Source organism: Antechinus flavipes, chromosome 1 (assembly GCF_016432865.1).
Source record: "Antechinus flavipes isolate AdamAnt ecotype Samford, QLD, Australia chromosome 1, AdamAnt_v2, whole genome shotgun sequence".
NCBI classification, from domain to species: Eukaryota; Metazoa; Chordata; class Mammalia; order Dasyuromorphia; family Dasyuridae; genus Antechinus; species Antechinus flavipes.
In genome coordinates this window covers 715,944,859-715,971,880 of record NC_067398.1, presented here as the reverse complement: position 1 = coordinate 715,971,880, position 27,022 = coordinate 715,944,859, and the positions used below count along the sequence as shown (strand labels likewise).

At 45.1% G+C, this 27,022-nt stretch overlaps 1 protein-coding gene across 8 annotated transcripts in view; it reads right to left on the bottom strand.

Annotated features, from left to right (window-relative positions):
• The window catches only part of OSBP2 (oxysterol binding protein 2), a 243,366-nt gene that overhangs the window by 44,227 nt on the left and 172,117 nt on the right, over positions 1-27,022 (bottom strand). For 6 of the 8 annotated variants that reach the window (XM_051973137.1, XM_051973135.1, XM_051973136.1 and 3 more), the window contains one exon: positions 21,041-21,291. The exons of 1 other annotated variant lie outside the window; for it this stretch is intronic. In XM_051973137.1, coding sequence (XP_051829097.1) covers positions 21,041-21,291 — 251 coding nt within the window. Of the gene's footprint in view, positions 1-21,040; positions 21,292-27,022 lie in introns of those variants that run through there. One more of the 8 variants, XM_051973141.1, reaches the window with a different exon arrangement.

Sequence of the window (27,022 nt, the reverse complement as noted above, 5' to 3'; positions counted from 1 at the left end):
TAAGATATGACGATACAAACTCAAAGCCGGTAGCACTTAGAATCCTGTCACTGAGGTAAGGGCATGGAACCGGCCACTCTCTTGGGCCAGAAGACGAAGCTCTGGCTTTCTCTGCCAGCCTGAGGGGTTCTGGGGGTTCCGGACTGTTGGGCATCTTTATCTATCAGTGGCACGGGAAAGCAGTAAGAGGTCGGCCCCAGAGGGAGCAGGTTCCGACTGGGCGGCCTTTTCACAAGCAACATTGTCACTCACCAGGGCACTGATGATCTACTTTCACCCAATTCTGGACTTCCTTTCTGGCCAGCTTCTCCAGCCTCTTCTCACATGCTGCCTCAGCAGCTGCTCGCCTTCCCTCCCTCTGTCTCTGTCTGTCTCTCCCTATGTCTCTCTCACACACACGTACATACACATGCACACGTACGTACACACACAGACTGCACAGGCCGAGATCGTTCTTTCCTTGAGGGCCAACCTGGGGGACACCTTGATCTCTGTTTTGCCTCCCCGATACCCTCTTTATCTGGGGTCTCCTCCCAAGAGAATACAGCCTTCCTGAGGACAGAGAGAATGTCCAGCAACAAGCCCAGGCCACAGAGACAGGGGATCAATGGTTCTGCACCGAATCACTGCTAGGGATGAGAGCAGCAGACCAGGTGTTGCGACAAGTCGCCAAGTCTATACCGTTATTCAACAAGTCTTCACTAAGTGTTTGTGACGAGCAAAGCTAACGGGCATAAGGTGATTAAGAGCTCGCAATCTGGTCGACAGACAGAAGTCCACTGACAAATACTCTATTCATTAGAATATAAAATGTGCTTAATAGAAGCTATAAAGTGCTAGGAGAAAAACTGAGCGCAATCCAGGAAAGCTCCATGGAAGAGGCAGTTTTCCACGGAGCCCAGAACAAGGGAAGAAATGGATTCCATAAGCCTGGTGCTCACTTCTGGGCCGGGCTGTTCTCGCTGAGGGCTTACCTTAAATCAAACAGGTCCCCCGGTTACTTCCTCCCTCCCCTCACTCTGCTTGTTACATTCTGGTTCCTGGCATCCGGGCTGAAGGGTCAGCGCTCCAGGGCCCTCTCCCTTCTGAGCCTGTTGTTCGTAATGCTGAGTCTGGGTTTCTGTGACCGCTTCTACCCCGGCAGAGTAAGCCCTGGATTATGACTGTGGCCCCGGGTCAGGCGGGGGGGAGCGGGGCTAAGGCAGAGCTGCAAAGCCCTTTGTGCAAACACCTCGGGCACCCCTAGCTCTGGCAGGGCCTCGGCATGTTGGAGGCAGAGGAGGAGACTGTCCCGTGCATGGCGCAGAACTGTAGGTCTGACCCAGAAGGGAACCTGGGTACGTGACCAGGCCCTTCTCGCTCTTGTCTGAGCCCTGACGGGGCATCAGAACGAGGCACTCGCCCGCCCAAGGTCACCGCCCGTGTGTTAGAGCCTCGTGGGTTCTTGCTAAGTAACACTTTACCAACAGAGGACAGCAGGAGATTCTGCGCCCAGAACCCTTCCACCATGAATGTTTCTGTAAGGAGAAGGGGACTTGGGAGGGCAAATAAGACCCTAATCACTCTCAGCCACCCTTTATATAATCCCCGCCTGGGGTAACTGTCGTGCACGATGATCAGTGGCTAACCCTGTAACCCTGTGTATCCAAGTGCTTTTGGTTACGAGGGGCAGGCAACTTCACGAGAAGTTTCTCCAAGTGCTTTCTTTTGGCCAGGACAGGCTTCAGGGATCACCGACAGACAGGGAGACACCCAGCAAGCTCAGTTGAGGAGGTAGCCAAGGTGCTGGTTCTCCACCCCCACTGGCCAGGGAACATGCCTGAGAGGCAGATGGGGAAACTGAAGCCCTTCTGGAGAAAAGCAGGATGCCCCCCCAAAAAAACCCAGAGCCAGTAGTGGAACAGGCGACCCTAGCTCCAGTGAAAGCTTGCTGAAAGTGCCCATCAAACCACCGATATCACAAACTCTCAACAGGCCCTTCCCAACAGGATCAAAGTAAAAGCAAAACAAAACACACCATTTTCTGTGTTTTGTCAGTCCTGTGACTTCTGGGTCTGGGATGGTGTCTCGCTACATTTTCCAGGGTTCACGGATGGAGCCCTCCATCATCCTGGCCGGAGCGCATCAGTAGGAGCTGCTGTGAGAATTCCCTCTCCTCCAACTTCCCTTGCTCTATGTCACTGGCTCAGCAAGGATCTGAGAGCCATGTGGAGGTTTGGGGAGGGGGCAGCAACAGAGCACTGCAGCTGACTCAACAACTTCCTGGTCGTGGGATGGCTCTGAGGGGATGCTCAGGGTCCAATCTATTCCAGAACCAAGCAGCAGGGGATCAGGGAGCAGACTCGCTCCAGTGGAGGAGACGTTTGGGGCAGCCAGCTCCAAATGGGCCAGGAGCCCAGCATCTGCAGAGAGGACGGAACCCACAGCCTGTTGGTGGCTTTGTTTTGGGCATCTTAGAAAAGCAGATCAGGAAGAGGATGTGAGGTAACTGAGGAAACAAAGATGCGCGATGCCATGAGACGTCTGGCGTTGGCGCGCACGCGGGCTGTGCCTGTGAATTTCACCTTTCCACTCTTTCCTCTTTGGGTACAAAGAATTCCCTGAAACACACCCACAGGGGAGACAGCAGACCTTTGCGAGACTGCAGCCCCGGACACTGCCAGCTGCCGAGCTGGGCCAGAAGCCCTGTCCAGGGCTGTGGGCTCAGGGCGGGATGAAGGAAAGCTTCTAACCCTGGGGGGGGGGGGGAGGGGCGGGGGACTGGGATCCAGGAGACAGCCTCAGCTGTCGGACTGCAGGCAAGTTGTTTCTCTCCTGTGGGGATCAGGACCAGGGTACGCCCCATCATCTGACATACAGCAGCTATTAAGGGGCTTAGAAAAATTAAAAGCGCACTCCTGCCAGGACAGTGTGGCCCCCCAGCACCTGCTCTGTGCTAGAGCTCTTTACCCCCCACGTTCAGTGACCCCCAACAGACTGTCTTCTGCATTCTCCTGGTTTTTTTTTTTTTTTTTACCATTTTCCTAAGTCCTAATGGATTCTCCAAGGAGGAAAGCACGTGAGCTGTGAAATATGAACGTGGTGACAGATTCCTCTCTGGCGCTCAGCTCGATTTTCAAGTAGGTGACATGTTATTGCCCTTACTTGATAAAAAATTAAAAAGGAATCGGGACAAATGCCAGAGGATTGAATGGCTATGAATATGTATCTTAGCTCCAGCTAAACTCAACAGAGCATGTTCTCTTTCTCAAGTAAAGGATCTGAGCTACAGAAGGCAGGTTAGTGAGGTGACTGACCTCCAGATGCACGAGCTCCGGCTCAGCTCTACAACCTGAGTGTTAAGAAGCTTATTCAAAGCCAGGCTCAGATTGAGCCACTTATCTGGAAACAGGATTCAGGAAGGTAGCAGGAGAAAGGCAGAGAAAGGGAGAAGACATGGGCTCAGAGCATAAAAAGCTCCAATTTCCCAGAAGCTTTTTATGGTTAAGGTACGGGTGAGCAGGAATACCCCCCGATACCAAACAGAAAACACAAAGAACACAAGCACATGAAAAGGTGGGGGCTGCTCTGCCCTGGATAGTCACCTTGTCCACCCTGCCCCCATGGAGCCTGCAGGGACTAGGAAGTTCCATCACCCCTTGTAAGGGGGTAACGTTTGTTCGCTAGTGCACTGGCCTGGCCCTAACCACACTGCCCCACAGAGGTAATGTGGCAGGCACTTGTGGGGTGATAGTTTTGGGGGACTCAAAAGCGCACACACACAACACACACACACACACACACACACACACACACAGAGACTCATCAGACAACAGTCAGCACCCGCTCGTGACTCCAGGACAAGCCCCCTATCCCATGGCGGGCCTAGGGGGTTCCTGTGCCCTGCCTGAAGCACCAGGAAGCATGATGGGCCTCTGCTGTCCTGCGCTCACTCTAGCATCCACCCTTCTTCTTTGGGATTCCTGCATCCCCCCCACAAAATGGTCATCACAGTTCCTCACGGGGTTGCTGTAAGGAAAGCCCTTTCTGAAGGCTGATAGGGATGTGAGTCATCCCGGCCCCTCTTGCTGTCCTCCCTCCCACTCCGGACTGGGGCTGGGGGACAGGACGGGCCATCAGGAACAGAGTGTTTCCTACCTCATACTTCCATTCAGAATTCTCCCCAGAGCTGAGCGACACCTGCCCGGTTCATTCTGCTTGAAAGCTGAACATTTGTCACCGTAATTACCAATGTTTTAAATGGGCCCCTTCATATTGCAAAGGCGTTCTCCCTCGTGAGCAGGAATCTGACACCATCTGGGTAGCAGGTGGCGTTCACAGGAGAATTTTTAACGCTCTCATCAGTTCTCCAAAGGATGGCGACGTGTTAAAAAGACCCAAATAAATCCCACAGCCTCGGAAGGAGACTGTCCCCACACAGGACTCACAACTCAGTCAGTGACTTCTCAGGCCACGTATGCCCACAGAACTCTAGGGCGACACCAAGAACAAGACCGGATCTCTGCCTTCCAAGGGCGCAGTCGGGCAGGAAGGTGGGATAGGGCACGCCAACCGCGCAGTGTTCTACTTGGGAGAGACTTCCACAATCCCAGCGTCCGATTTGCTCATGATACAGGAGAGGAAACCGCGAGCCCGAGAGGAAGAGAACCTGCCCTCCAACACCGGCAGCAGGACTGGAATGGGGACCTGGGGGCGCTGATTCTGAATTCTGCTCCTTCCCAGGGTCAGGTTTGAAACCAAGACTCAGAAGGTCAAGAATGAACTGCTCGCTCTCTGCAACAAGTCAGGGCACTCCCCCACCCCCAATAAGTGAGCAGGTTAGGAAGCTGCCCACCTGGCGCGAGGAGGGATCACTCAGGGTGAAGGGAGGATCTAGGATTCCGGATGCAGGTGTGGAGCCCAGCGGGAAGGAGGAGAGGGAGACGGGCGGCGGTGAAGCTGGGGAGGCCGTCGGGCAGGACCAAAGTCCATCCTAGGGAAGGAGCCTGGCAGGAGTGGCTGGAGTCCAGCTTGGGAGGTTCCCCGTGCCAGAGCGCATCACCTGGATTTTTATCAGGAGGCGTCTGAGCAGAAGAGCAAATGTTCAAGGGCAGCCCCTGGAAGAAGGTCTGGAGGGGATGTGAGGCTGGGCAAGGGAGGTGCTAGTGGAGGGGGAAAGGAGGGAGCAAAGCATGAAGGGAAGAGCACCAAAGACAGGGCCCACATCTGGGGCTTCAGTGGCTCACTGATGGTGCCCCTTGGAAAAATTAGGGAAGCTCAGAAGGGAAATGGACCCCAAGGGAAAGGGGGAAGAAGCCCATGTCGGACTCCTGGCTCAGCCACCCCCTCGCCAGCCGGCTGAGTCACTGGTGGCCAGCTTTTTCACTTTGGCCAACAGGAGCAGGCTGGGAGGCTCACTATGGGCAGGAACCTCTGGAGGAAGGGCTAAGGCAATCTGAGCTCGGATTTGGGCTTCTGCTGCCTTCTCCGCCCTCGTCTCCACTTCTCTCTGCCTGGTAATCGAGGGGGCAGGGAAGGCGAAGCTGCACTCGCACCCTGTTCCTGCAGGGTGGCCCGAGCTTTGACACATGACCGTGGCACAAGAGCACACGTGTCTAACAAGATCCTCTTCTTCCTCATCACAACAAGGGCAGACAGAGCCCCTCAGAGGGCACGATGGTGGCACTGGAAGGGACACAAAACAGCCTCTCATCCAACCTCCTCCTCCTACATTGGCGCCTGGCACATATAAGGTACATGGGACACATAGGTCAGTGCTTATTCTCGTCCCCCTCCCCACGGTGGCCTTCACAGATGATGGATCCGAGGCAGGCAGAAGATAAACGACTTGGCCACGATCACACAGCTTGTGGATGTCTGAGGCCCGCTTAAACTCAGCTCTTCCTGTCGCCAGGCCCAGTGTGCTGTTCACTGCATTCCCATTACTCTTGGCACAGAACCAACAAGCAGAGAAACAGTGGGATTACGTCACGAACATCAGACCCCCAAAAGACGGGGGGCTGCCTACAGAGGCCCCTCGCCTCCCCAACCACCTTCTTCCAATGGCTGATGTACACGAGCCTGTCCTTGGTGAGAAGAACAAAAGCAGATCTGACCCTGCAGAGCAAACATGTCAGTGTTTGTATTCATTGAGTGTTCCCAGCTCAATTTAAAGGCAGGTGAGCTAAATGGCTTCAGAAATCGCAGATCATCCCCCAGGACAGATGCCAACGCCTCAGAGCCAGGTCTCCCTTCTCATTCTGCTGCCAGCCTGGGATGAAGTGGCTGCCGGAGAGGCAGGATGGTGCGACGTGGAGGTGACGGTGCTGGGACCTTGCCAGGCTGTCCTGAGCACGGCATCTTCGAGGTGGGGCAGCTGCACTGGGCACCTGAAGTGACTTTGTCTTGGGGGAACAGAGTTGGTTCAAATGGGAAATTCACAATCATTCTAATATACTCTAAGCTCCTTCGTATGCTCAAAGCACTGCAGGGTCTGATACAGAGAAGACAAATGCTTGCTGAGCGGCTACAACCTTGTTTTAAAGGAGTTAACATCTAATCAAACTCAATCAGAACCAGAAAATATAAACTTATTCTCACACTACAGTGAGTCCTTACTGTCTGGTTTGGGGACCATCTCTCTCCCGGTTCTCCTCCTCCTTGTCCGATCCCTCCCTCTCCGTCTCCTTTGCTGGCTCCTCCTCCAGATCACTCCCACTAATCATAGGTGTCTCTTGCGGCTCTGCCTGGGCCTGCTCAGCATGACAGGAGATGGCCCCAGACGGTGGAAGACTTTAGCCTTTGAAAGCAAAGGTCTTTAACAGGGCCATTCGGTGCTGAAGGCCAGGGAAGACCATTATTATTTCCACACGAGGTCTTCCCCTCACATTTCACTTCACAGCTCCAAGCTGTCGGTCTCCCCTGCTCTACAATTCAAAACCTTTAGCTATCATTGCAACCCCCTTAGTACTCTCTGAACCCCTGTTTCCAACCTAACTCCACTTCTCCAGCATATGGCATGGTAGCATCCACTACTGCTTCCCTCCCATTTTAGCATTCACTCTCTCCCTATCTGTTGTTTCTTTCCTCTTGCCTCAGTCTCCCCCTCCTTCCCTTCTTTCAAACCCTTCTTTCAGCTCGTTGGCTTCTGCCTCTGCTTCCATCAGCAGCGTAGACAAAGCCGTCTGCACACGGCCTCTCACTCTCTCCCATTCCCTTTTCAGCTTTCTGGATTGGTTCTGACGAGCTCTCTGCAAAGTTACCAGTGACCTGTGAGTTGCCCAGTCTGGTGCCTGTATTTCTTTTCTCATCCTTCATGGCCTTGTGGCAGCCCTGGATGTCACTGACCACCATTTCTCACTAGATCCTCTTTCTTTTCAGGCTTTAAGTGAGGTAACAATGTAAAGCGATGGCACCCTCTGATTGGATTAGGTTGCTCTTGTTGTCACTGTACGGCTCTCTGTTCCAATATGTATCATCTCCCAGATAGTACGTTCCCAGAATCATCTGGGAATCGGCGCCGATTTCCTTTTTGTCTTTTTGCCTCCTGGGCTTGGCACAGTGCCTGGCACATAGCAGATGTCCAATAAACACTTTTTTACCATTTTTCTTTTTTTGTTGTTGACTTCTTGATTTAAAATTTTGTTTTGACAAACAAATGGCTTCCAAGTAAGTCATCACTTCCCTACAAATAGGCCAAAAAACACCTAATGCAGTCATTGTAACTAACATCCCAGGTAACGCTGCATTCATAAATTTCTATTTCTTAACAGAATGGAAGATATTAGGGGAAAAAAACCATTTCAGCCATCTTACACCACCATTCTCCATTTTTCAATGATTATGGGCAGATGCTTGACAATATCTGCCAGTTCTTTAAGCACTTTGGGAAACGGTTTTTCTGGGTCTGGTGAACCAAACTCAATGAATCTCTAATTATAGAAGCTTCGGGTACCCAGAAACTTCCTCTTCTGGTGAGAGGGGGTGGAAGGAAACACAAGATCATAGGATTTTGAGGTTGCCTTGGAGAACCTCTGATCTAGCCCTCTCATTTCACAGGCCCCTATTATCTCTCACTAACACAACTATAAAAGAGTCCTGATTTCCCAACCTTTACTCCTTTCCCTTTCCCGAACATTCTTTGTAGAACTTCCTAAATGATCTTCCTAGGGCATAGTTTTATTCATCACATTCCCTGCTTCCCAAACCTCATCTGTTGTCCACAGAATAAAAAGAAGTCTGCTCCGCCTGAGTCACAAGAGTCCTGCATCACCTGGCTCACATATCCCACACTCCAGCCACACTGATTCAGAGCTGCGGGCCGGCCTTCATGCCTACAAAGAGCTTCCCTGATCCCTCTCACCCTCTCAGTATGTCATGGACTCCACTGATGTGGAGTCTGGTGACCCCTTCTCAGATTCACCAAAGAAAACACATAGGATGATAAAGGAAATCGATTCAATGGAAATGCAGTTACCGATGTATTTAAAAATTCCATAACCCTCAGGTTCAAGGGAATACCAAAGACCTAATCTCCTTGATGCTCTCTCCTTTCCTGATCTCTCTAGTTCAAAGTATTCCTTCCTTCCTTCCGTTTTCCTGTAATCCTCTTTGCCCCCAACATGCTTTATCTTAGTGTGCTCTGTACCACACATTCTTTTTGTTGGTGATGTTGCCTAAATGTTGTGAGTTACTTTAAAAAAACCTATTTCCACAATAGTCAGTGATGTTGTAAAAGGAGGAAGAGGCTCTTTCCATTTCACCTCTCTTAGGGTGCACTTCGCTGTTATCGTTTCCCAGGATTCCCCTGAGAATATGTTCCGTTGCGCTGCTCTTTCCATTCACGTTGCTCTGCTCATTATTTATATTGTTTTGCTGGTTCTGCTGACGTTCCAGTTCCCGTAACCTTTCTCTGCATCCATCACTCACATCATTCTCCTTTTGGTACAGTAAGAGTCCATTATATCCATTTGTTTGGCTTCTTTTTGGCAGCTCTTGCTCTATCCTCACTCTGTGTTCTCCGGCACATAGGCTCCTGTGCATTTGGCTACTACAAAAAGGGGTTGCCATCATGAAGAGTCTATAAGATGATATAATTATTAGGAGAATAGTAGAAGGGATTGTGGTTTTTGCATGTGGGTGATGTTAAGTAGCTCCTGGGTGTCTTAAAATTCAGAGATCCTCTGACAACAATCTTGACATTTTCAGCATTAATGAAATCAGAAGCAAAAACAAGTGACAGTCAAATGTAACTATGGTTTGTCCTTGGAGAGAACAAAAATAAGGGAGGGAGGACGCTGACAAAACCGATTTTATTGTGCTTCCTAAAGTCAAAACCAAAACTCAAACCAAAAACATTTCACAGGATATTTGGTCATCTGGTATTTCCATTTCAGCTCATGGAAAAACATGGACAAAAAGACTACTGTGAAGATAACCACAAAGAACATACCAGTATTTATAGTAAAGGATGAGGGAAGACATTCTAAGAAGAATACGTTAAGATTCTCAAATCAGCATATACTTTTAAACTGGTGATTTTTCTGTGAAGAACCGAGTTCTCAAGCCTTAACCCTGCACTATGAACTTAAACAAAATCTAATAGCTGTATTTCACTGTAACTGTTTGATTTGCCATTCTACGCATTTTATTTTACGCATTTAAAAACACGAGGAGTCCACCAGACTGTCAAAGGATACAAAAGAAGTTAAGAATCCCTTATTTAAAATATAAATTCATTTGTAAAATGTTATGGAGGAAGACAGTAGAAGACTATGGGGAGCAATGGAGAGGGAAGAAGTTTGTAAATTTAGACAAGTTATCTTGAAAGCATTTGAGACAGAACAGGAAAGACAACAAAAAGAAAAAATGGAAATAATCTTTTCATATTTCTATAAAGGACTCTTTTTTTTCTATAAGTGATAGTGGAACTACCCTATGTGGACCCTAATATCACAGTTCCAGATGTGGTGAATGAGCAAGTAGAAATGACACCAGAGAAAACAACAATGGGGAAGGTAAGTGGGATAGACCCGATGTACACTGAGTATCTGCTCCCCTACAAAGAGAATTCACTCTAAAATCACCACAGAGTTACTGAAATCTTTTATTCTAGCACTGTTGCTGAAGGGAACTACCTCTTGGCAACTTTAACTGGGTATAGATCTGCGACTATGACATATATTGCAAATCACCATTGAAGAGAGAGAGAAGGGCTGAAAAATTCTGTCGAGATGGTCTTAAGGAGGATCAGGCATGCCAAATGTGTCAACTGATAAACTAATAAAATTTATTAATAAAACTTTAATAAATATAAACATTTTACTATAATTCACTATAATTTCTCCTGTTTATATATTTTTAAATGCATGTAATTACAAGCAGAAATTATAACTTATTTTGAAATAAACATGTTCATTCTAGTATGTACAAATGTACTTTGTCACTTGAACCCCTCAGCCCTTTGAGACAATCTGAAATCTCTACTTCACTATCCTGAGTAAACTGTGAGCATACTATGCACAAAGCTGCTGCCTGTGACTGCAAGACAGAACCACATTCTGTGTCTTCAGGGACAGATTCATCGTAGCTTGTGAGGGACCTGTGGACCAGATTTGCTGGATGTCACCCTTCCAAGAGGGGCTTTCTCTCTTCTATGACCTGCCCTGTGTCTTCCAACTGTGATCATCCCCTGAAAGGATCTGAAAGCTTTGGATCCACACGAGGGCCCTGGCTGGAAGTGTCCTTTCTGCATCTCCACCCTGGAAGGCTCTTGAATCTTTTCTAGAACAAGGTCACCTACACACTAGCTAGTCCAGTCACTTCCCTTTAAGACATCACCCAGCTGGTGACCAGGGCCAGCAGGAGAGCCGGGGTCCTTTGGTTTCAAATGTGTGGCTGTCATCCCTCGTGCTGAGTGAAACCAGCAGTGTTAGGGCAGAAACCCCTCTGGTCCCAGCCTTCTACCCAGCCTCTATTCTCACCTCTGAAGCCCTCCTCATCTCTGCCTCAGGGCTCCCCAGCTCAGCTCACATCCAGGCTAAGTCCCAGCTTCTGCAGGAAGCCCTCTCCACCCCCTTATTTCCCATTTATCCCGACTCTATCTTGTTTGTACGTGGTTGGTTGTCTTCATTTTCTGAGATCAATGACATCAAGGATGATATTTTGACTTGTGTGTGAAGAAGCCTTAGGTGAGGGAGCGTTGTGCAAAGTGGTCGGCCTCCTGTTCCTCCCGAGCCGAGTCCAGGGACAAGACCAAAGTCAGAGTGACTGATAAAACTGGCACATCATCTCCCCCGGCAGACTGAAGGCTCTCTGAGAGTGGGGTCTGTGCTCTGCTTTCTTAGCTCTGACCCTGGGCTGGCTCACAGGCTCTTCCCCCAGTCTGAATGCACTCCCTCCCTCCTCATCTTCACTCTCTTGAAAACGCAGCTCAAGTGCCATCTTCTCTGACTAGGAGCTCTCCCCATTTCTGAGCTCTGACATATCTTTGTGGCCGCAGAAGGGGACCAGGAGATCTTCTCAATCAATAATATAAAATGCGTGGGGAAACAAAAGAAATCCATTCCACTGAAAAAGAGTTCTAAATAAAACAAGCTTGGACTCTAGGCTAAGAAGCCCGGGATCTTTCCCGGGCCCTGCTGGGCCCTCTCTTCCCAAGTAGTGTGGAATGATTTTGTCTTTATTCTAAATATACATACAAGTTGGCTCCCTCCTTTCCTCCCACTCCCAATAAAACTGAGCTCCTTGAGAGAAGGGACTGGGTTTTTTAGGTCTGTGTGTCCCAGTTCTTAACACAAGGCTCAGCCTAGAAGAGGTGATTAAGAAATGCTTACCTGATTTAAACAGAGCTTGTCAGAGATCCAAGGGACTGTATCAATTGCCTCCCAATCTCCTATTTTACAGGGGAGGAAACTGAGGTCGGAGAAGGAGAGCACCTTACCTGATGTGCCCAAGCAGATGAGACTGGCTCCTCTGCCTCCCAATGGGCCCCCGAGGCTGTGTGTGGGGCAGCATCGTCTGCACAGCGCACAGCTCTGAATCCCCACCGGCCCAATGAGGAGCTCTGAGTCTCTGTGTCTTACCTTCTGTCGGCTGCAAAAATACCCTCGGGTGTCTACCCTGTGGGATGCCAGAGTCTCTGCAGTGACATGCGAAGGTTTCCTTTTTTAGCTCTGCCATCGTGGCTTTGGTTCTCCTTATTTTTATCCTCCCTACTTTGTGGGCCTCCTCCTCCTGCCTCACAGCCTGTGGCCGCCTTGCCCGAGTGGCTGCCGTCCTGCTTCCTTCTCTCCTGGCGCTGCCATCACCGGGACTAGACTCTGTCTCTCATCTCTCTTTAGCCATAAGTCCCTTGGCTGCTTTCGGGGGTGCTCTTTCATGCAAATGAAGTGGGACACAATTGTGCCTCAGACATCAAGGCACAAGGTTCTCAGCACCGTTAGCCCTGCAATAATCAGGAACCGCTCCCACCTGGAAGTAGTGTCACTGCCAAGGAACCCTAGAAGCTACACACGGCCCACGATGGCACGCTCTGCCTCAGAGGAGGGATGCGGAGGGAAGCAAAAAGCCTTGGGTCCAGGAACGTGGAGAGCCGGTTCTGAGGTCTGGCCCTGACATACGGCGGGAGCCCAGCCCCTTTCTGTCATTCAGAAGAGGCAGACTGTCTACTAAGTCCCTTCAGAGCAAGAACTGGTTCTCCCTGGATTCCTGGTGTGGAGCACAGTGCCTTGGCACACAGTAAATGCATCATAAAATATCTGTATAGACTGAGCTCCTCTGAGGTTCAGTTTCTTGTTCTTGGGTAGTTGAGACAACCAATTAAGACTGTGAAATCAGAGCATTTCAGATAGCATGTCCCTCTCAGACGGGAACAAGAATCCCCTTCTATCTGTAAGTGCTTATTTGGGGCAGAAGCTAGGACCTTCGCTTTTCAGATCAGAAAACAAACTTAGAGGGGCTCTGAAAACTGCCAAGAGAAGTTCCTGATTCCTAATTCTGCATACTAAAACAAAACCCTGAGTACGAGAACGTACTTTTCCGTACTCTGACTACAGCTGTTGGTAAAAATGAAAACGTTTAGAGAGTGGGGTCAGAGCGAGAACAATATGATATGGAAATTCAAGCATCCCTTCCTAAGCTAAGGGCCATTACACTCAGTGGAGCTTCCAGTGAAAGCAGGTTTGGCTCAAGGGCCGGCAGGAGCCCAAGAATGGTCTTCAGCCTCCCAGGCACCCGCAGGTGGCAGTGCGTGCACGGAGCCCATCTGCAGAAGGGGACCCCGAGGGTCCTGGCCGCAGACCGCACATCTATGAAGTACGACGTCCTTCCCTTGCCGAGTCCTACTTGTCATTCCAGCCCCATTGACGTGGCGCCTCCAAGAAGCAGGCTCCAACTGGCAGCTAGACTCGTGCAATGGCCTCATTTCAAGAGAAGGAAACTCAGAGCGGGACCAACAAGCAGGCACATGCTAACAGGCACCCACTGACTAAGAGGCACGTCTAGTTTTCTGACCCCAACTCCAAACCTGCTTCTAGTCGTCACTGCCAGACCACGGTGATACTTTGGGCCCTTGTTTCCTCATTTACAAAACACAGAATTTGGTCTACAAATTCTTTAACGTTGCTTCCAGCTCTGACACAGCCCATTTTATGTCCCAGGCTCGTTCCCCGATCTGAATACCACGTCCCAAGATCCCTCTCAGCTCTAACAGTCGATAAATCTCTGTATAGAGACAGCAGAAGTAAGGGATAGAAGTTCCTGGGACTCCACTAAAAAGAGGACCTCAGGCTCCACAGCTGAGATCAAGTCCAACGCTTCCTAGAATTGCAGACGCAGGTCACGGAAACACTCCTTTGAGAAGCTAGGAAGGGGGGCTTAGGGAATGACTTTTCAGAGGCCTTCGAGGTTACAGGACAGCTCTGCATAACACTCACATTTGTCAGAATGGACAAGCACCATTTCTGTTAAATTTCTGCTAAATTAGGTTTATTCAGAGGGTCTTTGGAAAAAGATAAAAGTCTCAAGCAAAAGGTTACTTCTAATGATATGACAGAATGCTCTAAGTCACTCCTAATTAGAGAAATGAAAATGAAAATTCCACTTCATACACTTCAGATTGCCTAAGATGACAGGAAAAGGTGATGAATGTCAGGGAAGGATGTGGAAAAATTGGGAAACTAACGCATTTTTGGTGGAGTTGTGAACTGATCCAACCATTCTGGAGAGCAATTTGGAATTACGCTCAAAGGGCTATTAACTATTAAACTGTGCATACCTTTTGATTCAGCAGTGACTCTATTGGGTCTCTATACCAAGGAAATCATAAAGGAGGGATAAGGACTCACATATTTGTAGCAAATCTTTTTGTAGTGGCAAGGAACTGAAAATCGAGTGAATGCCCATCAGTTGTAGAATGGCTGCATGAGTCATAGTGTTGAATGGTATACGTGGCATATGGATGTAATGGAGTATTATTGTTCCATAAAAACGCTGCTTTTAGACTTAGATGAAGTGATGCTAAGTGAAGTGAGCAGAAACGAGAGAACACAGAAAACAGTAACAAGATTGTTATGATCAACTATGATGGACCTGGCTCTTTCCAACAATTCTAATAGACTTGAGACAGAAAATACCAGTCGCATCCAAAGAGAAAACTAAAGAGAATGAATGTGGATCAAAACATAGTATTTTCTACCTTTTTTTGTTGTTTGCTTGGTTTATTTTTTCTTTCTTGTACTTTTTTCCCATTTTGATCTGATTTTTCTTGCTCAGCATGATGACTATGGAAACATATTTAGAAAAACTACCTATGTTTAACCTATATTGGATTACTAGCTATCTTGGGGAAGGGGAAGAGGCAAAGGGGAAGGAAAGGAATACAAAGTTTTGCAAAGGTGAATGTTGAAAACTATCTTTGCATGGTATTTGGAAAAAATAAAATACTATGAAAAGATTTAAAAAGAAGCAGAAGGCTAGTTTCCGCAGTTTCCTCAAATGCAAAGTGCAAGGATGGAACTTGATAGATTCTAAAATCCCTTTCAGCTCTAAAAGTAGGATCCTTTTATTTAGAGATACTTAGTATGGGCTATTGGAAAATTTTCCCTCATCCCTCCAAGAGCCCTGTAGCATTTAATCTAGGTAAATTAAATAAATGGTTTGGCAATGTTCCTGACTTAACACCTATGTTCTGCTACTGTGCTTGTGCCATTCCAGCCAAGTAGATCCCTGATCCCCAGGCACACGCTCTCCCCGTTCCCCTTCCTCCTGACTCTTGGATGACCGGGATGGACCTACCAAGGGCATTCCACAAACACGGCAACAAAACACAGCTTATGAAAAGGATCGATTGAATGATTACACGACCTCCAAAAGAACCAAGGACAGCAACTCAGAAAAACTATTCAGGCTATGGCCACTGTGTGTGGGGAATATGTGGCCTTGAATCCCAAGTAATTCTAAGCTCAATTTTGCCTCTGAATCTATGAGTGGGCTAGTTGAGAAACATCTAAGGCAGGGCTTCTTAAACCTTTTCCAACTGTGTCCCCTTTTTGCCTGAGAAATTTTTATGTGACCTCAGCTAGACAGGTATCACAGCTATCACAAATCACTTACGGACAATAAATCATAATTTCACGCCCCCCCCCACCACATTCAGTTATCATATTCCTTTATAAACCATAGTTTATGGAGCTGGCATCTAACAGATTGTTTGCCGTCCTAGACCTAAGAAAGCTACAAACAGTAGCCTTTTGAGGCCACGTGAGCTTTTCTACGCCAAGGTTAAGGCTTATGGGTTTCTAATGACACATGAGCAATATTCTTGTTCTATGTATATATAGCTCATGCTCATTTATTATTTTCTAATGCTGTGTTGGTGATAAAAAGTAATAAAAAAGCACATATATGTATATATATGCACATATGTATACATAGGCAATAAATACACATTTTAAAATATATTATCATATATAAAAATGTACTTTACATGTATTTATTTTGGATTCTCTCACAAATGATTGGGATTTGCCAGAGGCTCCTGTTAGCTATTTAATAAATTGCTAATTGTCCCAAATGTGTTCTAAGAACTGTGCTAAGTGTTGAGGAGACAAAGAAATGTAAAAATCACTTCTCTCTGCTCAAGGAATGAACAGTATTACAGGCAGTGGGAAGGAAATTAGAATCTGTGAGATGGCTCCCAAGTGCCAGGCACTCTTTTAAACATTTTACACAAATTCTCTCATCTGATCTTCACAACTATCATGGAAAGAAAGGGCTATGATTGTTGATGTTCAGTTGATTTCAGTTGTACTAGACTCTCCATGACTCCATTTGGGGTTTTCTTGGCAAAGATACTGATGCAATTTGACATTTCCTTCCCCAGCTCATTTGACAGAAGAGGAAACTGAGGCAAACAAAATTAAGTGACTTGCCCAGGGTCACATAGGTTGTAAATGTGTGGGGCCAGATTTGAACTCCTGATTCTAGACCTGGTGCTCTAACCACTAAGCAACCTAGCTGCCTCTTGTCTCATTAGCAATTATTTCTACAAATCTAATTGCTATGGCTCCCAATCCAGTGATCTTTTCAGTTTAAAAAAAAAACCCAACCCAAAAAAAATAAAACCCCAAAATCAAACTGTAAAGAGTTAGGAGCATTTAGTGCTATCTACATTAGGTGCTGCTCTTCTCTCTCATTCCTTCTCTTTTAAATCCTCTTCAACCTGGCTTCCAACCACATTATTCAACTGAAAATGCTACTATTGGAATGAAATATACTCTGAATGTTTGATAGAATTTACTTGTGAATCCATCTGGTCCTGAGGTTTTAGAGTATGTTTGTGGCTTGTTCAATTTATTTTTAAGATACCGGGTTATTTATATGGTCTATTTCTCCTATTTTTGTCATTACTCATCCATTTACTCACGTTATTAGTTTTGCCCACATAACTAGGCAAAATACTTTCTAATAATTTTATTTATTGCCTCTTGAATTAATATAAGTTCTTTTTTTAAATTTTTGAAATAGCTTGATTTTCTTCTCTTTTTAAAAATCAGATTAGCTAATTCTTTTCTATTTGTTCATCTTTTTAAAAACTGGCTCCTAGTTTTGTTTGCCTATCAAATGGTCTTTTGCATTCTATTTTTTATCTTCTTTAGTTTTCAGAATTTCTACTTTGTTATTTAGAGATTTCTGATTTGTTGTTATACAACCTTTTTTTTTTTTAACTACATGCCCAATTCATTGATTTATTTTTTGTTATTGAAAAGTTTAGAGATATAACATTTCCTCTCACAATTGTTTTAACTATATATAATAAGCTTTGGCATGTTCTGTCACTATTATCATTGTCTTTGATGAAATTTTCTGTTTTTTTCTATTACTTGTTTTTTGACTCGTGGATTCTTTAGAATTATGTAATTTTCCAATTTCTCTTCAATAATGGCTTTCTTTATTGACTCTACTGATTATAATTTTATTGGATAGTGATCAGTAAACGATATGCTTTGTATTTCTGCTTTTCTACATTTGCAGGTGAGGTCTTTATGCTTCAGTATAGGTTCAACTTTTGTAAAAGAGTCATGTAGAGCAGACTAAGTAAGCAAATTCCTTTACATTCTTATTCAATAACCATCAGGAATCTATTATCTCTCATTTTAAAAAAGTTTATTTCTGGATCTTGATTTCTTTTATCAGTATCTTTTGGTTAGATCTCTCTAGATCTGAAAGGAATACATTAAGTCACCCCATTTTTATAATTTTACTATTTCGCCCTTTCTTTGACTACCATTTCTTTGATTCTACATCTTCCCAGTTACCCATACTCACTAATTCTGTCATCCTTGACTCTTCACTCCATCTATCCAAACCATTATCAGATCTTGACATTTTTACTTCTACAACATCTCATGTATTTTCCCTTCTTTTCTCAGCTGAGTCTACAACAGTTTCTCAGTACCTCTCACCTAGATTTTTTCAGTGGCCTCCTAATTGAACTCACCACCTCCAGTCTATTCTCCATTCAGGTGCCAAGGTGATTTTCCTAAATCATTTGTCTCAACATGTCTTTCCCCCCCTCTTTAAAAATTCCAGTGGTAAGGATCCTGGGAAGATGGTAGAGTAGATCAGAAAACTTCAGACTCTACAAATTTCTTCCACAAAAAAGAACACTGCCTCCAAGTGAATGAAGAAAGTCAAAAATAAAAGTTGAAGTACAGCAGTTGTCTTCCTAAGACACATTTAATGTCTTTTCTCACCTCACTTTTTAATCCCTCTTTTTTATTCTTCAAAATTTGGCTCAAATCCCACCTTGGGGGCTGTCTTCCTTGCTTCTATCTACGCTGTAAATATCTTGTAGTACATACATTATTATTGACACAAGGTTTCCTCATTATGGTCTGAGCTTCTTGAGATCAGAGACTATTTTTGCTTTTCTTTGTATACTCAATATTTACCACAGTACCTAGCATATAAGTGCTTAATAAATGCATGCCGACTGACTGAATCATGAATTCCCTGGACACATGCAAAATGGCCATTAAGTCTTCACTTGAAAATGTCCATTGATAGAAAGTTAACAATCTCTTGAGTCAATATACTCTATTGTTGAAGTTTTAATTATTAAGAAGCTCTGCCATAAGAGTAAAATGAAATGTTTCTTTCCTCTACCTTGCATTCCCTGGTCCTATTTCTGCATTCTGATGCCGCAGAGAATTATCATGATCCCGATTCCCTGTGACCACTTGAAAGATGGTAATCTTGTCCCTCCCTGCCCAGGTCCTCCAGCTGATCTTCACATGACACAGATTTCCAACTCTTGGAGGATGCTCTCTTTGGAGAGCTCCACGGAGAGGCCGTTCGACCACCTATTGAGTCTGTTATACTGGGCATTCCTTGTAGGGGTTGATCTAGATGGTTGCTGAGTTTCTTTCAACTCTCCAATTCTGTGATTCCATGATTCTCAGTTTCTCTGTGATCCTCCTCTTCATCTTTTCCATCTTTAAATGCCCTTCTTAATATGAATAGGCCCAGTAGTAAATAAATACGACAGATGAGCATAATTAGGGCAGAGGACAACGGTCGATTATTCTCTTTGTTCTGAACTAGCCTAATAGCGAATTAATTTTTTGGTGATAGAGCGAGAGCTAAGAATCTCACAGGGTCACAGCTTGGGTGTCACAGAGTAGGGATGCCCTGAAACCCTTAACATATTACCACTCACCCTGGTGGGCAGTCATTTTTTGAGACAGTTTGGTTTTCAATATTCAAATAGGACCATGAGATACATTGAAAGTGGCAAGGTTCAAGGAGTTTGTTTGAGAGTACAGACTGTCTTGCCTGAGGAATACTTCACAATGACAAGAAAACACAGATGTTCAGAGACAGAAAGGACTTCCTATGACTCACTAATATTTCAATTTATACAGGAGGAAAAGGGGACTTTTGAAAAGGAGGTCATGGAGTGGTATGCCAAAATGTGCAGGGATAGCCCCAGAGTCCCATGGTCATTTGGCAGTGATGCCCGAGTTCCTCAAGCCGGACTTATCCCTAAGAGAGAGTGGAACCTCCTAGCCACAGCAGAGTTTGTAAAATCTATAAGGCAGCAACTCTCAGGGGCATCCAAGTCTGAAAGGCCGCCAGACCCCTCAAACATGACCCGGTCACATCCCCCAAACTCAGATATTAATTTAGCCTTCTTCTTTTGGGGGGAGGTGGAGAATAAAGAGATGTCTGGATTTATGACATCGCTGGTAAGCTCCAAGTAAACAAACACTCACTTCCAATGTAGATCCGTAATGATTCTGCAATTTAGAATCTTAAAGCAAGTCACCTGAGGAGTAATTTGTAAGCATCATATATGGCACCTAGGGATGCCATAGTGCACATAATGCTGGCCTGGAGACTGGAATAGTTTAAATCTGGCCTCAGATACCAGCTGTGGGATCCTGTTTTCTTCAGTTCCCACATCTATAAAATGAGCTGGAGAAGAAAACGGCAAACCCCCTAGTATCTTTGCCAAGAAAACCCCCAAAAGGGGTCACAAAGAGTTGACCATGACTGAAACGATTGAACAACAAGAAGGATCATATTCCTAGTATATGTCAAAGAAAGGAACTGAAACTAGGTTTTTCTGGTTCTCTAATCACTACTCCATGAGATAGCTCCATTTAGTATTCCTGTAACTTTGCAAAATAGAATACTGACAGCAGTTTTCTAGTCAGGGACTAGAAAACATACCGCACCTCTTACTGCCCCAGACTAGGATCTTGTCTACATGGCTGATCTAACAGGACTTCTGCAAGAATCTAAACAGAAGTTTGGGGATACCATACTTGGGACCAACATTACGTATTGCATATGGAGAAAGTAGCCACTTCAGGTGTCTTGGCGATATCATATAGTTCAAAGATTCTGGATTTGCTTTCTTAGGCATAAAACATCCTCTTCCTAGAATTTAGAGCTGCAAAGGGTCCAAGACACTCATCTGTCTAACCATTTCCTTTTACAGATTAAGAGAATGTAATCCAGTAAGGGAAAGGGCCTTCCCTTTAAAGGAGTAGGCAGGTGACAGAGCTGGTGTTCAAACACAGGTCCTCCAAATTTGATTTCAATATTCTTTTCCATTACAGATCAGAACTCAGTCCAATCTCAATTTTTACTTAATCCTACACTTCTTGCCCTGTTAAGAAAATATACATTTTAGAAACATATCCTTGCCACAAACTATTAAACTCGGAAGATGACAATAAAGAGGAAAAGTGTTAGAGGTCTGAGAATGATATAAAAACAGATACACACACAAAACCTATCGTGTGTGTGTGTGTGTGTGTGTGTGTGTGTGTGTGTGCGCACATGCACACATGCCGCACGCAGACATCTGTCTGGACTAGCCACTCCCACCTAGGGAGCCAATACAAGGTTCATTTAGGCACACACTGACTATACAAACAGGTACATTTCTGACTGGATGTTTACGCCTCAGCCTTGGTCAGACTTAGCTCTGTAAGGAAGTTGAGACCGAGGAACAACAGGACTGAGGGAAAAAAGCAGGGTTGGCACTTACATTGATCATAGCATTGGAGGTGATCCGAAATAGGGTGGCCCGCTCACTAACTGCTTTTAGCTTCTCCCCACTTTCGACAGGTATTTTCAGGCTCTCCAGCTCATTCAGCGACCTCTGGAGAGCTGCTCCATGTTTTGAGATAAGGTCATTGCATATGCTTAGGTCATCCAACTTGCCCGAAAGAATGCTTAAGGTGTTCTGCAGGTCACTCTTGTCAGAATGGTTGGGGACCTCCTCATCACCAGAGTCATCTGTGCAAGGAGGAAAGGGGGAAAGATGGTTTCCATGGTTACCACTGGACCACTTTCAAACATCAAGCCCACCCAGTCTACTTGGTCAAAGGAAAGAGTAAGAGGGACGGTCAGCCAGCAGCCACTGCTTCGGTGGGAGTTCTGCTCCGCTCTAAGTGCCCCGAGCAGCTTCTTCTCATCTCTGCTGCTAGAGCTAGGATGCAATCTCCATGTGCAGCTTTCCACCCCACCCCCATGCCATCTCTCCAAGCTGTTCACTTCCTGTGCTTGGCTCCTAAAATCCAACACAAGAGAAATATGTTCCAGAACACTGCCCTTTCATCAGAGAAGGGGAGTTTTCAAAGTAACAACTGACCTGTGTGGTCTGCAAAAAGAAGAAACCCTGGTCCATACCCAAAGCTGGGTTACGTTACTTGCTCCCAGGGTAATTGGGCCCTTCTTCTTGGGGCTCAGTTTCTTCCTGTGTAAAAAAAGTGGACTGGACTAGGTCATCTCCAAATCCACTGACTCTAATGAAACGCCGGTCGGGCCCACAAGGCCCCTCCCTGGTCCTTGCTCCGGCCCTCCCACGGGACGCAGTGGGCCGTGGTTTGGTGCTGCTGTTCCTTCCGCCGAGTCACTGCCTCTCTGAGGCTCGATTCCCTCTTTTGTTTAAGATATTCAAAGGGAGCAGGAAATGCGAGGCTCTGCTGGAAGAATCATTTGCCAAACGCTGTGCAAAGAGCAAGAATAACTCACCTTTCTTCCTAACACTCTTGAAAGCTAAGCAGGGCCAAGGCTATCATCTCCATTTTAGGGATAAGGAGACTTATAGAGAATTAAGGTCTCTCCACAGACCTCGGGGGCAGCTGGATATGGACTCGATCAGAAGCACTGAACTAAATGCTGACTAAGCAGCAGGCTTTGTGCCAAGCACCGGAGGAAAAAAGACAGAAATGAAATCATCTCCACCTTCAAGGAGGCTCCATTCTGCCCGAAGACACAGTGTGTACATACATGGAGTGGGGTAGAAGGGATCAGGAAAGGCCCTGGATATAAACCGGTGCTTCAGCTGGAGGAAACATACTCTGTTTAGGGCTTGTGCAGTACAAAGAGCCATCCCCTGATGGATAAATGGACAAAAGTTATGAATAGGCAATTGTCAGAGGAGGAAATCAAAGCTGTCAATAGCCATATGAAAAAATGTTCAGAATCACCATTAGAGAGATGAAAATTAAAACAAGTCTGAGGTACCACCTCACAGCTATCAGATTGACTAAAATGAGAGAACTACGTCATCCTTTCTGGTGTAAATTGTGCCATCTTTTATAACCCTGATTCACTGATCATGTATAAAAAAGTCTAGAATTATGAAGCAGGAGTTCCAGACAGTGCAATAAAACGGGCAGGCAGAGTAAAAGTGGAACAAGAAGTGGGAGGTTGAGCTAAAGAGGATGGAGAGGAAGAACAGGAAGCAGAAGGTTGGGGAGGAAGGTAGCTTGTTTTTCCGGTGGTGGATAATTTAGCATCACAGGGATTGAGAGAGTAAGTAGGTGGTGTGACTTTGTAAGGTCCAGTGGTGAGGTTGGGCAGAGTAGGAGATCATCTCGGTGCTAGTGCTGAAGAAATGCTCTTTATATTGGGAAGACTGCTACGTACTAATTAAGACTGAAGTAAGCTAAAGCAGGAAAACTATTCATACAATGATCACAACATTTAAAAGAAAAACCCTGGAAAGATTTAAGGAGTCTGATCAATCCAATAACCAAGTCATGATTCCAGAAGACTGATGATGAAGCCAATCTCTTTGGTGGAAAGGTGATGGAGTAGCAGCAGAATGAGACATTTGCAGATTCGGTCATTTCAATGTGTTTTCTTCACTGTACTTTTGGTATAAGAGGGCTTTCTTTGGGGAGAGAGGGAAGAGATGAAGGACAGGGTAGAAAGATAATGCTGATGATACCAAAAAACCCTCCCATTCCAGAAACAAAGGAAGTGATCTTTCTGTCCTCAGTTCCCGCACAGCCTTTTGCTCATCTCTCTCATGTACCATACAAGTTAAGAGTATATGTTGTATTTTTACAATCAAAAGTTCTGATAAAGGTCTCATTTCCAAAATATATAGAGAACTGACCCTAATCTATAAGAAATCAAACCATTCTCCAATTGATAAATGGTCAAAGGATATGAACAGACAATTCTCAGACGAAGAAGTTGAAACTATTTATAGACATATGAAAATATGCTCCAAATAATTATTAATCAGAGAAATGCAAATTAAGACAACTCTGAGATACTACTACACACCTGTCAGATTGGCTAGAATGACAGGGAAAGATAATGGGGAATGTTGGAGGGGATGTGGGAAAACAGGGACACTGATACATTGTTGGTGGAATTGTGAACACATCCAGCCATTCTGGAGAGCAATTTGGAACTATGCTCAAAAAGTTATCAAGCTGTGCATACCCTTTGATCCAGCAGTGTTTCTACTGGGCTTATACCCCAAAGAGATACTAAAGAAAGGAAAGGGACCTGTATGTGACAAAATGTTTGTGGCAGCCCTGTTTGTAGTGGCTAGAAGCTGGAAAATGAAAGGATGTCCATCAATTGGAGAATGGTTGAGTAAATTGTGGTATATGAACGTTATGGAATATTATTGTTCTGTAAGGAACGACCAGCAGGATGAATACAGAGAGGACTGGCGAGACTTACATGAACTGATGCTGAGTGAAATGAGCAGAACCAGGAGATCATTATATACCTCAACAATGATACTGTTTGAGGATGTATTCTGATGGAAGTGGACCTCTTTGATAAAGAGAGCCTTAATTGACCAAAGATGGACAGAAGCAGCTACACCCAGAGAAAGAACACTGGAAATGAATATAAACTGCTTGCACTTATGTTTTTCCTCCCGGGTTATTTATACCTTCTGAATTCAATTCTCCCTGTGCAACAAGAAAACTGTTTGGTTCTGCACACATATATTGTATCTAGGATATACTGCAACCCATTCAACATGTAAAGGACTCTTGCCATCTGGGGGAAGGAGTGGAGGGAGGGAGGGGAAAAATCGGAACAGAAATGAATGCAAGGGATAATGCTGTAAAAAATTACCCTGGCATGCGTTCTATCAATAAAAAGTTATTAAAAAAAAAGAGTATATGTTGTATCTTCCCCAACCCTTCACTCAACTATGATTTCCAATGAAGGCAGGGACTGGGACTTATTATTCCTCCTATTTTCCCCACTGGCAAACTCAGAGAAGAAATTTAATGAATGCTCACTGAAATGAATCCAACAGAACTATCTTCTAGCTGGAAATCTTTTATATCTATATCTTATATCTGGGAATTCCTTAAGGAAAGGATCAGTTCCTAACGGCATAGCTCTTTTATTTATAGGATCCTTAAAAGGAACAGATTGCCATGGAAACAGCTACCTGGATCATATGTTAGATGAGATATTTTTAGAACCTGGATGTTTGCAGGCTGCTGGGTAAAATGAATCAAATTTCTTGGAAAAAGCAATTCCTTTGGGGCTCTGTCAGAATCATCATTAGAATGAAGGGAAAACAAAGAATGAAGGGTAAAGGGGAGATAGGCGGCTTTGTGTGCTCACCTGGGATTTCAGATTACATTTACTTTTGAATAATGACTTGATGATGGATGGTCTCCGAGTCAGGATTCCTTTGGTTCCCATCAAACCTTTAGGATGTGCTGCTTGAGTGACTGTGAGCAAGCTGCTTCCCTGAGTGCCCCAGGCAACTTTCTGACTCTAAGTTACACAAAAGCCCCTGACAAGCATTGTTGGAGAGCGTCCACACCCCTGAAAGCAAACCACTGGACACACAAAAAAGTCACTTTTCATTTGGTTTGTCTTTTCTTTCCAACTAGAACATCAGGGGAAGAATAGTGTCATTTATATTTCAGTGTCCCCACAGAGGTACTTTAGGGTAGTAAAAAGAGACTTGGAGTTGCTTTCAGAATTGGTGGCTACTAGCTTTGAGTCTCAGGGTAGGCAAATACAAAATGGCCATATCTCCACTATCAAGAAAGATTTTTGGGAGGACTGGTAAGATTTGGATAGCCAGAGGAACTGGGGAAGGTCACTTCCTGTTGTGGGGAGAGTAGCAGCAATAATCCTGCCTTCCCAGAATGATGATGTAAAACCAAGAGGGTGCAGTGCGAAGGGTTATGCAGAGGAGAGGAGGAGGAACAGTACAGAAGCTCAAAGGGCTATACTCCTTACAAAACTTTAGTGGCAGGCTTCTCATAGTCCCAGAAGAGCACAAAGAAAGAAGCATGATGGCCTATCAGAAAACACATAGGGAAGGCCTGGCTTTGAACCCTGTCTCTGGGACCTTTCATGCTCTTTTAATCCTCAGCTTCTCTATCTGCAAAATTAAGATGCTAGGCTAAGTGATCTCTGAGTTTCCTTCTAGCTCTGAAGCTTGCGTGCCTTTGATAAGCTGAAACATGTCAAGAGTAAGAGGACCAACATGAGGAAGAGACTTGAAAATTTCACAAGAGAACATATGGAGAAAGTACATTGTGGGGTAATATGGCTGACTTTAAGTATTTAAATGAGATATCATGAGAAAATAGAATTGATTTATTCTGCCCACTTCCATAGAATAGCAGCAAAGACAGAATAATTCAGACCTATGCAACAGCAGAATAGATTACCTCTGGAAGTAGTGGGCTCCCCATCTTTAGAGGTCTTCAAGGAGAACCTGTACAGGAGAGTAGAGGATTCCTGCTTCAAGCAGGAATTGGACTTGATAACTTCTGCCATCTGTCATTTCAACTCTGAGATCCTATGAGTCCAGCAGATGTTCAAGCAATCTTTGCTGATTCACAGATACCACCCTTCCAGGAAGAGCCCCAGCTTTCAAATCCTTTCTGTTTTTCATTTGCAGCCTCCCCTTTAGCTCAGCAGTTAAAATGAGCAGATTTTTTTTTTATGTTACCACCAAAATGCTTCTGACTGAGCCCTAGTAACGGCATGTGCTATTGTTCGCATGCCAATTGAGTCAAAGGCCTTTTTGAGGGCTTCAATGCAGGAGGAAGCTTCAAGTGGCAGACCCAGCTTTGGCCTGGGGAACTGGCTGCTTCTGCCATAGCACTAGTAATTAATTGGCCTTTTGCCAGGTTAGGGGCAGATTAAGGAGTGACTTTTCGGGGAGGAGCTCCAAAGGTTTGATTTCTAGTGGAAACTATTCGATCTCAGTAGAGTGGAAGAAGAACTGGTGTCAGAGGACCAAGAGGCAATGAACAGACCTCAAATCACCCTGGATTACACCATCTTGGAAGCACCCAAAACTTGCCAGTCTCCAGACTGGGCTGTGAAAAAGCAGGACGACAGAAAAATATAGACAGGCTAGCCTTTGACCCCTCATGATCTCCTACCCTCCAGAAGTGAACAGAGCCCACCACTAACAGAGAGTTTAAATTAAAAAAAGAGAAAGCATGAACAAACAAAAACAAAAAATCCAACCATAAAAACTACAATAGAAGACAGAGAAGCTAAAGAAATAAACACCGAAGAAGACAATGACCTGAAAACATCTACAAGCAAAACTTCCCAAAAAACCGCTAATTGGACACAAGATCAATAGGAATCCCTAGAAGAGCTAAAGAAATTTTTTTAAAGGAAAAAAAAAGATTTTAAAACTAAATACTCATACAATCAAAATACCAAAGAATCATTTTGTAGAATTGGAAAAAAAACAACGAAATTAATCTGG